Genomic DNA, 13,943 nt, shown 5'->3' with positions numbered 1-13,943 from the left:
ACGATTTTGCAAATTGGAAATGGCTTGTGGAACAGATGAGAGATGAGGAGGCCTCCTATCGTGAAGATAGGATTTTTGAGTTTGTCGATATAGGATAATCAGTAGGTGAGGGTGCGATATAAATACATAGATGTGGTACTATAGATAATCACCACTATAGTGTTAGATCTACATACTGCAAAAGGACCTTCATCGGATGTAAGCATATCACCGCAACACATCGGTATAGTTGCCTCAATTTTGGCCAAGTACACACATATATACTTATGTACACGGACACACACACAGAGAAAGAGGGCGGGGGAGACTGCCTTTTTAACACTAGGGATAAACATTAGGTATAACGAAATCATGGAGAGCTTCCAAACCACACTGATGCAAACATAGCAAGAAAAAGCAAGGAACAAGGACATGCCAAGGAGCTGTATGCGTGTTCATACGTAAAACCTTACGATACGATTTCCGTGCGAGCACACAGATGCTGGGTGCGCTCCTCGGGTATAAGAAGCCGAAGCTGCGCTCAGACAATCTTCGCACACGATCTCAACTACCAAGATAAATCAACATGCGCGTAGTAGATCGATAATATACCGATATGCTGGCACACAAGATTATTGACAGCTCTATACGAACCAACTGATAACCAAGGAGGAGAAGAGGATTGGCCTTGTGGCATCGATGAGATCTTCGTGTCGGTAAACATGGGATTTTGTAGACATGGGGGAATTGGTAAGTTCGGTGCGGTAGTGAAGTCAATTGTAAGTTGAGGGATAGATATGTGGTTGTGGTCCGATTTCATCACCGCGGCGTGCCCCACTTAAGTTACCAAGCTAAGCGCCAACCCCAGTTGGTCTCGATGCAGGCACCGCCATCCTCGGCATCTCCGCATTCCGTGATCGTGGTAGAGCAAAAAGGTAGCACCCCATGTACACACATAGCGTGTTCCCAGAACTGGTGAGCTTCGGTATTCAGGATCGTCTCGCAGAACGGAGGACAACCTAGCTGGTAAATTGCATATTCAAGATGAAGTTTTCTGTGATCAAGTGCCTGCACTGCGCGAAATTTATCCTCTCCAGTCTCCAGGCAACAGTACCATCTAAGGTTGAGCAGCAGTCTTTATTAAGTTAAATTCTAGTACAGATATTTTCGTTAAGTCTAGATCCAAGGTTGAGATCCAACTGAGCCAAGGCTTCATTCGACACGTTATAGGTGCCTGCACCTAGGTAACATAGAATAATCGATAGTGTAGGTAAGCACCTAATAGGCATGTCTGGCGCCTAGAGTGGCCTTGGTACCCTAGTGTGTCAAGTATTTTATGTCATTCAAGCGCATGTGTAGAGCGGTCAATAAGTGAAATTAGTTGGATTGATGCTCGGAATACCTGTATACTTTCATTTGAAATGCAATTTCCAAAGACTATAACGTTTTTCCCCATAACTCCGTCGCTCGTGTTCAGTATGATTAGACTTCTAGTCTCGGGGAAGTGTGTCCTGCTCGCTGCCGTCCCTGGGGACGTAGTTGATGCCGGCGCTCTCCACAAGGCCAATAACGTCTTCCGGAAGAATGCCTTCGACTTGGGTAGCATAGACACCTGGCCTGTAGCCCTCGAGACGTTGATATCTGGCAACCCAGCTCCTGGAGGTATCCGAAACTGAGATGAGGCCATCGAAGACCTGGGATGTGCAGTCGTTGATCTGTTCAGGGTTGCCGGCGAGCTCGAGGACGTCTTCGCAGTTGGGGCAGCCTTCGGTCAGGAACTGCTGCTGGGTTCGAACAACGGAGCAGACCATGCAGGCGCGCATGTTGCGTTGCTGATTAGGCGGAATGTAGGCGCCACCCTGGATAGGTTTGTTGGACATGTCGGAATCGTCAGTGTTGTCGCGACCTTGACCGCGTGCTGGGCCAGTAGTGCGCACACGTCTTGCAGATGTCTCAGCGCGAGAGGACGATTTTGGCTGGTTTTGAGAATCGGTTGCAAAAGAGAGTGTAGTGTGGGTAGGTTGGATGGAGGGAAAATCCGCGTCGCTATGGTTGTCTGGAAACAGCGAACCCGCAAGTGAGGTGCTTTGTCCCCCGGTTCGGGCATCTTGGCGAGGCTGACGGCGGCCGTCTTGTGGACCTGGCGCTTTAGAGAGGTTTAGGCCATCACGCGAAGCCACGGGATCGACGTTCTCCCCCTCAGGTCTAGTTGACTTTCTGCGACTCCTCTGTTTGGAGACGACGACAGAAGGACTCTCCTCTCCACTATCCGAATCGACAGTGATGTACTTGTCAGGCGTCTTTATGGTTGCGCGACCCTTGCGTGCCATGATGGATAGTCGACCGCCGAGGACGCTGGTTGGTGGATGCAGCCGTGGAGGGGTTAGTGGCAACTGGTAAGGCGAGGCGAGAAGGCGGGACCGAATTGCTTGATAACTTTTGGCGGGCGGTACAGCGACACGTTCTCACGCTTTTTATCCTGCGTCACTGTTTGTTTGTTATCAAGCAATCCACTTTCCTCCGCGCAGGGAACGCAGCTTCCTTTCCCATCAGCCTGCAGGTGCAGCTGTGTCAGTCGCGCCTTCGCCTTGTGCCTCGCAATCCCCAGTGCGTCCCGCATCACATCGAAACATCATGGGGGGCTTAGAGGAAGCTACCAAGCTCAAGGACCAGGGCAACAATGCCTTTCGCAATCAGGAATGGGACAAGGCCCTCGAGTTTTACACAAAGGCCATAGAAGCATATAATGCAGAGCCCTCCTTCTACACCAATCGCGCCCAGGTATGTTGACAGCCCACTCACTGCACACTATACATCAGACAGATGCTGAACTGTTTTACAGACATATATCAAGCTCGAACAGTATGGTTACGCAATCCAAGATGCCGACACGGCTATTGAACTCGACCCCAATAATGTCAAGGTACTATAATCGCCACCTTACTCAGTCGACGTAATGCTCATCGCAGCACCAGGCTTTTTACCGTCGCGCCTCGGCGAACACTGCCATCCTCAAACACCGTGAAGCTCTCCGCGACTGGAAGCTTGTCGTCAAGAAGGCGCCCAACGATGCGAATGCGAAGCTGCGCATGGTCGAGTGCGAAAAGGTTGTCAAGCGAGATGCCTTCCTCAAAGCCATCGAAGTCGAAGATGCGCCCTCGGCGGCCGAGGGCCTCGATCTGGAACATATGATGGTGGACGCTTCTTATGATGGCGCCAAGCTGGAAGACAAGATGACACTAGAGTTCATTGAGGACATGATTGAGAGGTTCAAGAACGGAAAGAAGCTGGCGAAGAAGTACGTCTACCAGATCATCATCGCCGTCATGGACATTGTAAAGAAGGAGCCGACTATGGTCGAGCACGACATTCCCGAAGGCCAGGAGATTACTGTATGCGGAGACACACACGGTAGGTTGCTGGATAAAACTGTGCTGGCGAAATGGCTTGCTAACTTTATCAGGTCAATTCTTCGACCTAATGGAGATCTTCCGTCTTGCAGGAAAGCCATCCGAGAAGCACGCATTCCTATTCAACGGCGACTTTGTCGATCGAGGCTCCTGGTCTACCGAAATCGCACTCCTCTTGTACGCCTATAAGTGGCTATACCCCAACTCCTTCTTCCTGAACCGCGGCAACCACGAGACGGACGACATGAACAGAATGTATGGTTTCGAGGGCGAGTGCAAGGCAAAGTACACGGAGCGCGTCTTCAAGCTCTTTTCAGAGTCCTTCTCCGCTCTTCCTCTGGCGACGCTGATCGGCAAGAAGTACTTTGTGCTTCATGGCGGTCTTTTCTCAGATGACAAGGTCACTCTTGACGACGTAAGGAAACTCAATCGATTCAAGCAGCGACAGCCAGGACAATCCGGCCTCATGATGGAGATGCTCTGGACCGACCCGCAAACGAACCCCGGTAGAGGACCCAGCAAGCGCGGCGTAGGCCTACAATTCGGCCCGGACATCACCAAGCGCTTCTGCGAAAACAACGGTCTCGAAGCTATTATCCGATCCCACGAAGTCCGCATGGAGGGCTACGAAGTCGAACACGACGGCCGCTGCATCACCGTCTTCTCAGCACCAAACTACTGCGACAGCACCCACAACAAGGGCGCCTTCATCAAAATTGGCCCAGAATACAAGCTCAAATTCACCCAATTCGACGCCGTCGCACATCCAAACATCAAACCCATGGCGTACGCGTCAAGCGGCATGGCCGGTATGATCTAAAGAATGGGACATGAAATTTGCAAAGAATAGGATGGGCAAGTCAGTGAGTGAGTGTGTATGTGTTGGCTTCAGTCATTGTTCGCAGCGATGCATAAACTTTGGTGTTCCTCGGCGCATTATAAGCATGCTTGGAAATCTCGGTGGGCTGGGCTGTAGTTATTTGATCTTTCAGGATTGGGCATGGCTTGGCTTGGTTGGTTGGGAAAGCATGGGTCGTCGCTGGTAGGTAGGTACCACACATGAAATGTATTATAGAGAGAGAATGAAGAGAGAGAGAGAGACGTGAATATACATTGTAGGCTAAGTAAGTCATGTTTTGACGCTTGATGGCGGTATAGTTTGTAGCATCGGATTGCATGACAAGTAAGAATCAAAGATGGAGGCGGCTTAGGGGTAGTTCAGTTCGTGGTACATGCTTTTGCTCCGTGATGTCATGTGTTTTGCCTTTTGCTTCTTAATGCGGTAACTTGTGTTGAGTCTCATAGATTCATGTGCTCCTTCCGACCTTCCGTGTTATCGGCAATGACTGCACCAAAGCGGCAATTTACGCATTGACCTTGTCGTCAACCTGCGAAGTCGACCATGTTGGTCGCGTTGTCCGGGTACTTTTCGATGCAGCAATGATTCCATCTTTGTGTTTCAAGTGGAGGAGGGATGGCACTATCATGGAATCCTTGTAAGAAAGTGCAGGTTTTGTATGTAAGACACGCGGGAAGATGCAGATGGTGAGGGAATTTCAACTCACTCATTCATACTAATATACATGACTCCTCAAAGCTATCATCCGCACTTCTTCTCTTCTAACATGCAGCACACAAAAACACGTCCATCCTCACCTACAACAACTACAACTCCCCACCCCACCTATCCCAACCCACAACTCTCCAACCAAACCACACCCCTCCCACCCATTTCCATCCCCCCAAACCCCACCGTACTCGTCCCCACATCCGGCACCACAACAACAACATCGCCATAACTCCAATAATCCGTCTCGCAATTCAGCGGCTCCGCCTCGTCGCCCTTCTTCGCACTCTCATCCTTGGGCTTCACCTTCGCCCTAACCTCCACATTAGGCATCAACGCATTCCCTGCTCTTAACGGGATAAGTACGATATCCCACTCCATGACTTCATCTTCTTTTGCGGAAAATTGTGCGCGGCGCGGACCGGCGACGAGCCAGACGTCGGGGTTGGCGTCGATTGTGTAGTAGAAGTCGATGGGATCGGTGGGAGTGTCGATGGAGGCGGCGGAGACGAGCAAGGAAGGGGTTGCCCAGCGACGGGTGTGGGAGATGCGAAGGGTAGCGGGGAGGGGCTGGCCGACTGTTGCGATTGTTGTGTAGGAGGCGATGCGGGGGGAGTTGAGGATTAGGGAGGCGGTGTGGAGGATATGGGTTTGCGGGATGGAGACAGTGATGACCATGCGGCGGGGAGGGTGGGGCGATGGAGGGGCGATGGTGGTGGTGAGGGTGGGATCGGGGTTGGTTTTGGTGAGAAGAATGGTTTTGTTTTTCTGGGAGAACAGGCGTTAGTTGATGTGTTCTTGAGAGAGAATAGGGGTTTGTACGTACCTCGTGCCATTTTCTTAGCCATATGTGGGTGTCATCTCTGATGATGAGCGGGAGACTTTCCAGACAGTCTGTCCAACCCATGTCTTCGAATGTGCCTAGTTCGAGCTTTTCTAGTAGGGCAATCTTCTCGTATTGATGAGGTAGGACGTTGTGCTCAAGGCGACCGGTAAACGTTTCTACAAGGAGACGGGAGAGACGGTGAACTGGGCTATCTTCGACAGCATCAGCGAATAGCTTCCGTACCCGATCTAGGACGTCTTCGTTCAGGCATCGGTATTCCACGGACAACGACAAACTCCCAGTCGTAGAGATCCGACTCTGTCGTTTGTTCGCCGCTTCCGTCTCTGTCTTGGTGATCTTGTACGTGACTGCAACTGGCTGCTTTGGAAACACATGAAGTGATTCCTTCGGGCGCCTTGGTGCATAGACGTCAAACTCTTCGGATCCTTCTAATGAAACGTCCAAGAGTTCTAGTGGAACTTGATTGGCCGTCTTGATATTGAATTTGGATACCAAAGACTTGTTCTTGAAGTGATCGTGCACATTGACGTCCAGGGGTAGCTCGACGGGGATAACAAAGGACGATGTATACTGAAACTGCCCTTTGTCGGTGTAGTAATCAATGTCAACTTTGATGCTGAGGTCTTGGAGTATTGTCTCCATATCGTAAGGTACCTTCAATGTGACGGTAGTATGCGCAGGCATTGCACCGATTGCGACTACACCAGGCGTGGGCTTGCTATCATCGACCTCAACCTCACCTGCGACTACACTTGCGTTTGCCGTTCGTAGTCGGAGGCCCGCGGAGGCAGATTTCAGTCGAACCTCTGCATGTGTAATCTCGTTCCAGCCGCTTGAACATTCAACTTCGACGTGCCGTGGCTTGTCAATGTGAATGAAATGCGAGAGATAGATGCGTGCTTGGAACGCTTCAGTGCGGGGAAAGCAGAGGATGCGAGCTTTTTTCGCAGCTTTGAGTGAATGCGCGGAAACGGACGTGATAATGCCGAGGGGTGTCGTCGCTTCAGTCTTCTGGAATGGCTCATGCACAAACACGATGCGCTTCGCCTCTAGGACGATCCGATCCACCATGTATGGTCCAATGGTATTCACCTTATACTCTGTTAGCTTGATATAAAGTGAAGGTTGCAGACTTACATTGCATCCAATCCACATGCGGTTCACCCCCTTCTTCAACTGTATCTCCCCAGTCTCCTCGAGCCACACATCTTTGGTCTGGTTCGATATCGCACTAACTAGCCGGATCTTCGCTGCTCGTATTTCAATTTCATCCTCAAGGAGATGCCTAAAATGTAGACGTAGCTGGAATCCATCTTTGTCGTCGTAATGTCGGACATAAGGCTCCACAGAGACGTCGCCGAAGTACTTGGACATCTGAACTGTAACATCGTATGGCAGTTGTTGCGAATAGCCGATGATCTCGTGAAATACATCAGTGGTATCCACTTTGTCATCGTTTAGCCAGTCACGGTGTATCTCAGATACTTCGTTCGAGCTGGCTTGCTTCGATGCACTCTTCAACGCCATTCGACTCACCGCCGATTTGGCTAGGAGATCGAGTACTGTGCGTACGTATTCATCTTTACGGTTCAGCTTCTTCAAACAACGAGCATGCATCTTAAGCATGGTGGTTTCGACAGTGTTCCACCTAGACTCGGCAAAGTATGAAGCCATGCGTCCAAAGTACATTGCTGCTGCTGCGAAGTCGCCGAGCTCACTAAAATGAGGTAAGTATCAAATTCGGATGCCTATATGGGCAAACTTACAATCTAAGGGCAGCCAAATCTCCGAGTACGCTTTCTGCCGACTTACTTTGGCCTGCCGCCATATAGTGCTTGACAATCAGGTCACTTAATGTCTAATGAAGTCAGTACCACTTTTACACGATGTCATGCTTCTACTAACCTCGTAGAACTGTCGGAAATGTGCAATGGATCCAGTTGCGGTGACCAACGCCCCAGCAGATATACCAAGACGTGGCTTTGAGGCGTCAATCGCTGGTTCAGGAATTGGATCGCCTCTCTCTGCTGCACGTTCTTCGTCATCCTCCAGATCGACCTCCGTGAGTTCTTCTTTCGCATTCAAAGAGGCCAAAATTGCATTCCAGCCTATGCTCCAGCCCATAGTCTTTCCCACGTGTTCAAGCAAACGTCTTTGAATGGCAAGCAGCTGTGCTCTGGTCCCAGCCAATTCTTGTAAGCCATTTTTCGTGGAAGGTAGTATGCTCGGCTGTGGCACGGTCTGTCGTTCGTGGTATGTTCCGTTCTCAAATACTACCTGAGCGCCTTGTGCTGTTTGCGAGTATGGCAGCTCTGAAACGGGCCGTCCGTTGTTCAAAGAAGTTGAACGAGCAGGATGGATGAGGGACTTTGGGTCTGACGACTTCGACTTTTGCTCCTTATCACGGCCCCTAAACGATAAGCTCTTACCCGAAGAACTTGCTGCTAGATCTCGCGAAGATCTAGTAAATGGGAGAGATCCTGTGGAAGTTTCTCGCAGCACCTGATCCAATGCAGCAAAAGTCCAGGAACGAACAATGTTCTCGACTAAATGCTCAGGAAACGTGTTATCATGAGCTTTTGCACTGAACACAAAAATCAGCACTAGGAACTCACTACATATTCTGTGAACTTACCCGTTGATCAGATCATCTCGCAGGAGTCGTCCAGCAAATGTAATAAAGTTCAATGCACGCGAACAAAGCTCAGCAAGTGAAAAGAGATCTTCAGAGTCATTCGCTTGACCAGCCGACTTCATACCAATACCACTATCATCAGTTGAGCGCTGAATCACACCAGTATTAGGCCGGGATTGTAGCGTGGCTGCGAGATCAGAACGTGCTGATATCGAATTGCCGAGCCGCAGAAGCAAAAACATCTGACGCGCGAAGATGTATAGTCTAAAGTCGAAGATGGAGATGTTGTTGGCAAGGATCAGCCCGCGGTAGTCTTTCTTTAGAGCGTTTATTGGGGTGTCGTCGTGAATTGAAGGCTGGGAGACGTTCGTAGTACCCCCTTCCTGCTGTTGCGCGATCTCCGCTGCTGTTTGATAGATATCATCGGAATAGCTGAGTAGAACACTTCCTTGCGCCTGCTCACTCGATTGGTCACGGATTACGCTGTCTAGACCGATTGACAGTTCATCATAGCCTAGTAGAGCATCTTCAACCAGACCCACACTTTCAAAGCCTCTGGCCAGTCCTTCTTTTAGGATGAAGAAAGTGTTGAAGTTCCAGCCAGGGAACGAGCGTTGTGCGTCATTCTTCCTGATATCTTCTTCATATTGACTCACTCGGAGATCAAATGAGAGAAGTATGAGTACCTTGAACTTGGATATGACATCAGCCCAAGCTCGTTCCTGTTCTTGGGGGCTTTCAGTGATTGCTGGAGAGGCTGCTGGTGCCGGTGCTGGAAGCATATGCGGTGGAACTCTCTCTTTCGGCACCCTTATTTGAGCCACTCGATCAGGTGCGGTTTTGGACGACACATTGAAGTCTGCGCGAAGCTTCTCTAATAGCGTCGTCGTGCCACGGGTCCACCTGGAGGTCGGCCCAGTCTTCTCTTTCTCGCCTGTGGCTAAACTTGAAGACCCCCGGGGCTGACTTGCTGCTGGTGTTTCAGGTACAACGACATGTAAAATCATCCATTCGTATGCATCATGATTCTCTTGTGTGCTTGATGTGCTACTCTGAGAAGGTGGTGTATGTTCTTTCACCCATTCGCGGACCTGCTTACGTGCGGTCGACTTGTACGTATCTGAGTCATCGCATCTCAAAAGGTACAGCTTTAGGTAAGGAGTCTGACGCAGACCTGGGATCTGATGTCGTCTCTCTTTCCGGTTGTCAGACGGTCTGAAGATCACGTTGGTGTTGCTGATGGACGTACCGTGGCCAGGCGCTAGGCTTGACGAAGTATCACCGGCTGCCTGTGCAGAACCCTTACTAGGCACGAGATCGACATGGAGAGAGTCGATGGATCTCAGTGGCCGTGTAGGAGCCTTCCAATGTAAATTGCGAAGGGGAAGACGTGCAGCCAAGTCTTCCTGTATCAACGAAAAGACGCCAGATGGGTCATGGTACTCGACTAAAATGAGTTAGTATTACAACCTTGGAGTTGCAAGGGTGCATACCCGTGACTTTCGAACTTGATAGCCCATCCATCACCGTAGGTTCGGCTGCAGTTTGCCTAGAACCATGCTCTGCGGCACCCAGGGCTGGCGCACCATCTCCAGCCAAACTCATGAAACGTGTGCACCTGAGATATGCGGTGTAGCTAGCGGATTATTGTGATAGGCGACGTTTGCTTTACTTTGCCGTTAATGATGCCGTTGCGAGATGAACGTTGCGCCTTGGGTGGCTTCACCGCTAGGTTTTACGCTAGTCGCATGCGTCGTAGCTCTTCCACTATCCCCACAGAATCACGTGAAAGGACCCTCCACCTGTACCCAGGATAAGCTTACCAACACCTGACGATCACCGGTCAGATACCCTGTTGAGCTATGGGCAACATGCTCTTAAACTCCGGTATTTATAGGTCAGCATTCAATATTGACACATCGCGGCATGCAAGTCGGTTAACACGAGCACATTACGAAGTTCTCGATGCAACTGCATTTGGTCCTTTACTAACTTCAAGTCATGTATGCAAGGCCATGCACGCTGTGCTATGTTATCACTTAAGACAATGATACCCCACTATTCTTGAAGGATGCCCGTGTGAGGACACTGGTGAAGTCTAGGAGACTTTCGCTCCTGGTGAGGAAGGGCGATATAAGATAGTCCATAATTTGACCCCAAAGCAGTCGTCTTGAACCGAGGTGAAAATCTATGCAGATGATATCACGGTCGACTCTTGAGTGGCTTGTGTGGTCTGAACAACATAGCTGGTTTGGTTCGACGATATCTTTCATTTGGACTATAATACCTTGTACACATTCTTTACATTTGATTCTAGGCCCAACTGCCATTGAGCCCGATAAAAGCCATAATTCCGAGCTTCTATTTCTTCTTCGCCTGTGCAGCACCGGCTGTGTCCGTCTTACCTGCCATCCACGATGCAAGATCGAAGTTCTGAAGCTGTTGTGCGGTATTCGTTTGGCCAGAACCAAGGACTCCGTTCTTCTGCATTTCCTCGAATTCTTCCTTCATCTCGGGGTCCACTGCAAACATGTTAGTAAAAGCTCTCAACACCAAACTTCTTATCCAGCAAACGTACTGTTCTCCATCAACTTGGGCATGCCGAAGATGAGACCCATGGATACGATGGCCATGAGAATCATTGGGTTCTTCAAAAATGACAGCGGTGAAACTATTCGCAATATGTTAGCAGACGCTCCCCTCTTCGTGGATAGGGCGTGACAGCTTACATCCCTGCCTCTCCGTGTAGAAATACTTGGCTCCCACCGGCCTCGCCTCAATTACAAGACCATTCCCACCCTCTCCTCTACTCTCTCCCTTGTTATCCCATTCGTTCCCTAAGAATGTCTGCCATGCACGTATCACCTCCCTCGTATCGCCGCTTCCTTCAACCGCCTCCTCCAAACTGACATCAATGCGCAGCGGCTCGAAGAAGTAGTCGCGGCAATGTACGGTGGCAAGGTAGCTGCCTGCGCTTACATTGTTGAAGACGAAAGTGTTTGAACGGGTGAGGGAGGCATCATGGGGCGAGCCGCTGGATTGGAGGGTTGCGTGGGTTGTGGAGGGGAGCGTGGACGGGTTCACGAGAGGCGTGTTTGGAATTTGGAGGAGCAGACGGGCGGCATCGCCGAGGGTCACGAGAGTCGCTAGGGCGCTCAGAGAGAGCTTCATCGTGCCGAGGCGTGGGTTGCGGGTTGTGAGGGTTGATGAGTGATGCGGCGCTGGGATGGAAGGTGGATGCATGGATAGCGCACGGGCCCGTTTAACGTTGGAGGAACGTTGACGGCGGTTTCTTCACATAAACATTTTTCTGCCTGAGCGTAGAAGACCCATGTCGTTGAACTCATGCAAACGTAGTGTAATGTTTGTGTCTAGTATGAGTGATTATCATTACTATATAATTATCTACACCCTGATACATGTCTGAAATGTTCGTCATAACGTCAAATATGTATTGCGCAAATACAAAATTCCAACACCGTTGGAGATCTGAATGCCTGCTATATCTTGTTCTTTAGTCCTTTCTATCAGCCTTAGAAGTGCCCATTTCCGCCTGCTCATCCCTGAACCTGATCGTCCGCCCAGGAACGACACCCTCTCCGAGCGCTGCAGTAGCCGCAGGAGTAGTAACACCGCCATCTGGACGGCCCTCGCTCCCTGCATCACTCAAAGGCGGTATCGGCATTGCTACTCTTGCAGTACTATTAGCTCTCGACGTACTCGCCGAGCTTGTCCCACTAGAAATCAAGCTCCTTCCGATACGCACAACACGGTTGGGCAGCGAATCTCCACCATTACGCGACCAGCCAGGACGGCGACGCACGCGGGATTCGGCGTCAGTAATATTTTCGTCGCGAACGTGGAATGGGGCCTCCGGTTCATCGGGGAAGCCGGAGTTTGAGCGACCAAAAGAGAGAGCTGAGCTGAGTGTACGCGGGATATGGAATCCGAGTTTTCCCATGGGAATAGAAAGGCCGTGAATGATCTGAGTGGTATTGTTAGCTAACAGAAAAAGGCAAGGCTAGGTAAGAAAAAAACTTACGACAGAGCAGATCACCAGGAACCAGATGACTACTTTCATAACCTCCATAAGATACGCACAATCTTCTCTTATCTCGCCGTTGACTCGGATCCCGCTTAAGAACTCGAGACTGATGTATAGGTAGAAGATGGCGCTTACGCCAATTGGGCCGAAGAAGCCAACGAACAAAGCTTGTCGTCGCTGTTCAATCTGATGAATCTGTTTGTGCATGGCGAAGATGATGGGAGGCCTGCGGAACATCAAGACCAAGATGCCGAGAGGAATGAGCCGGTAAATGGGAATTACAGGCGAAGTCGCAAAGAGGCGCCAGGGAGCAACGGCTCCGAACCAAATGAAGATGGAAACATTGAGCAGCATATCGATGGTAGGTTGGAACGAGTCGTCCATTGTTTCCAGGCGAAACCAGTCATCCCATGTAAATGTATTTCCAGCGATGAAGCAAGCAAGCACATCGTCGCTGCCAATCATACCAACAGTGCCAACGATGAAGAGCTATCATTGTATTAGCAGAAAACTCCAATTTCTCATCCCTATAGGTATACCAGGGGAACTTACAGCCAAGGTGATGGCAAACACCAAGAAACTTTCACGATCAACATACTTCTTCTCCTCAGCCCAATGTAGTAGTTCCTTTGCAACCCAGCCCACCACAGCACCATAGACTACGCTTAGCAAGATGGTATATGCCCACGTCTCGCCGAACCACAAACCTACTGCTATTTGGGTACTATTGTCTGAACCCTGACCTCCGTGGCCAATGTGCTGAATCAGATAGAGAGGGAGGAATAGAAACGGGTATCCCAGACCGTCGTTCGCGCCTGATTCCGCAACGATGATTTTCTGTAGTTCTTTTGGAATATTCTTGTCGGCAAACTTGCCCTTGACGATAGAGTTCGACAACACAGGGTCCGTAGGTGTGACACAAGCACCTACAGCCAGCGCATGCAGGAAGCTGATGTGCGGAACCAAGGCATAAACTAGTAGACTAGTAACGAGCCACATGACCGTCATGACAGGGCCGAGCAGGAGCGCCAAACTCTTCCATTCTGTCTTTAAGTATTTTGACGGTAGCTGTACGCCTGCAAGCACCAATTGAACGCCGAGAACCAGGCGTGTAAAGTAAAGAGTGATGGTATCTAAGACCACTTCATTGTTAAGTGCGTATTCCTCCGGTCTGATCCAGTTTGTGGCGTGCGGAGAGAAGATGAGTCCAGCGACTAGTGATATCACTAAGGGCACTAAAGTCAACAATGGTCCTCAGCATAGGATTTCAACCCCCAGACTTACGCGCTTCACTAAGGTAGAACTTCTCTTTCATCAAATAACTAACAAGCCCAAAAGCGGTGATGAACCCCCCCAAAGTCGCACAGACAATGTTGAAGTTGTTGAGCGCTAGAGTAGGCATACCTGCCACGGAGCCCGAGTCGGGGCCCCAAAATCCGACTAACGGCTAAGTCGGCTTC

The 13,943-nt window shown here is 50.1% G+C and overlaps 6 protein-coding genes across 6 annotated transcripts; 2 read left to right on the top strand and 4 right to left on the bottom strand.

The window, feature by feature from the left end:
• Positions 1-1,469: 1,469 nt before the first annotated feature.
• PtrM4_097020 (SPT4, Transcription elongation factor SPT4) lies at positions 1,470-2,309 on the bottom strand (the record flags this gene model as incomplete). Its single annotated transcript, XM_001933917.2, has 1 exon — positions 1,470-2,309. One exon carries the CDS (start codon positions 2,307-2,309, stop codon positions 1,470-1,472), a length of 840 nt encoding a protein of 279 aa, XP_001933952.1.
• A 304-nt stretch (positions 2,310-2,613) lies between these two features.
• PtrM4_097010 (serine-threonine-protein phosphatase PP2A catalytic subunit) lies at positions 2,614-2,769 on the top strand (the record flags this gene model as incomplete). The annotated part of the gene is made up of 1 exon (XM_066107202.1): positions 2,614-2,769. One exon carries the CDS (start codon positions 2,614-2,616, stop codon positions 2,767-2,769), a length of 156 nt encoding a protein of 51 aa, XP_065962870.1.
• A 299-nt stretch (positions 2,770-3,068) lies between these two features.
• On the top strand, positions 3,069-4,209 carry PtrM4_097000 (ApaH, Diadenosine tetraphosphatase and related serine-threonine protein phosphatase; the record flags this gene model as incomplete). The annotated part of the gene is made up of 2 exons (XM_001933918.2): positions 3,069-3,390; positions 3,443-4,209. 2 exons carry the CDS (start codon positions 3,069-3,071, stop codon positions 4,207-4,209), a joined length of 1,089 nt encoding a protein of 362 aa, XP_001933953.2.
• Positions 4,210-4,753: 544 nt separating this feature from the next.
• PtrM4_096990 (uncharacterized protein) lies at positions 4,754-10,043 on the bottom strand (the record flags this gene model as incomplete). Its single annotated transcript, XM_066107201.1, has 8 exons — positions 4,754-4,869; positions 5,148-5,526; positions 5,783-6,895; positions 6,941-7,520; positions 7,570-7,661; positions 7,709-8,387; positions 8,439-9,885; positions 9,932-10,043. 8 exons carry the CDS (start codon positions 10,041-10,043, stop codon positions 4,754-4,756), a joined length of 4,518 nt encoding a protein of 1,505 aa, XP_065962869.1.
• Positions 10,044-10,799: 756 nt separating this feature from the next.
• Positions 10,800-11,609, bottom strand: PtrM4_096980 (DUF2012 domain containing protein; the record flags this gene model as incomplete). Its single annotated transcript, XM_066107200.1, has 3 exons — positions 10,800-10,960; positions 11,017-11,109; positions 11,168-11,609. 3 exons carry the CDS (start codon positions 11,607-11,609, stop codon positions 10,800-10,802), a joined length of 696 nt encoding a protein of 231 aa, XP_065962868.1.
• A 343-nt stretch (positions 11,610-11,952) lies between these two features.
• On the bottom strand, positions 11,953-13,885 carry PtrM4_096970 (NhaP, NhaP-type Na+-H+ and K+-H+ antiporter; the record flags this gene model as incomplete). Its single annotated transcript, XM_066107199.1, has 4 exons — positions 11,953-12,423; positions 12,481-12,972; positions 13,036-13,709; positions 13,768-13,885. 4 exons carry the CDS (start codon positions 13,883-13,885, stop codon positions 11,953-11,955), a joined length of 1,755 nt encoding a protein of 584 aa, XP_065962867.1.
• Between the last annotated feature and the right edge of the window lie 58 nt (positions 13,886-13,943).

The sequence above is a fragment of the Pyrenophora tritici-repentis genome, chromosome 4, assembly GCF_003171515.1.
Source record: "Pyrenophora tritici-repentis strain M4 chromosome 4, whole genome shotgun sequence".
Taxonomy (NCBI): Eukaryota; Fungi; Ascomycota; class Dothideomycetes; order Pleosporales; family Pleosporaceae; genus Pyrenophora; species Pyrenophora tritici-repentis.
Note: the sequence above shows the minus strand (reverse complement) of the source record. Positions and strands in the feature narration are given on the sequence as shown.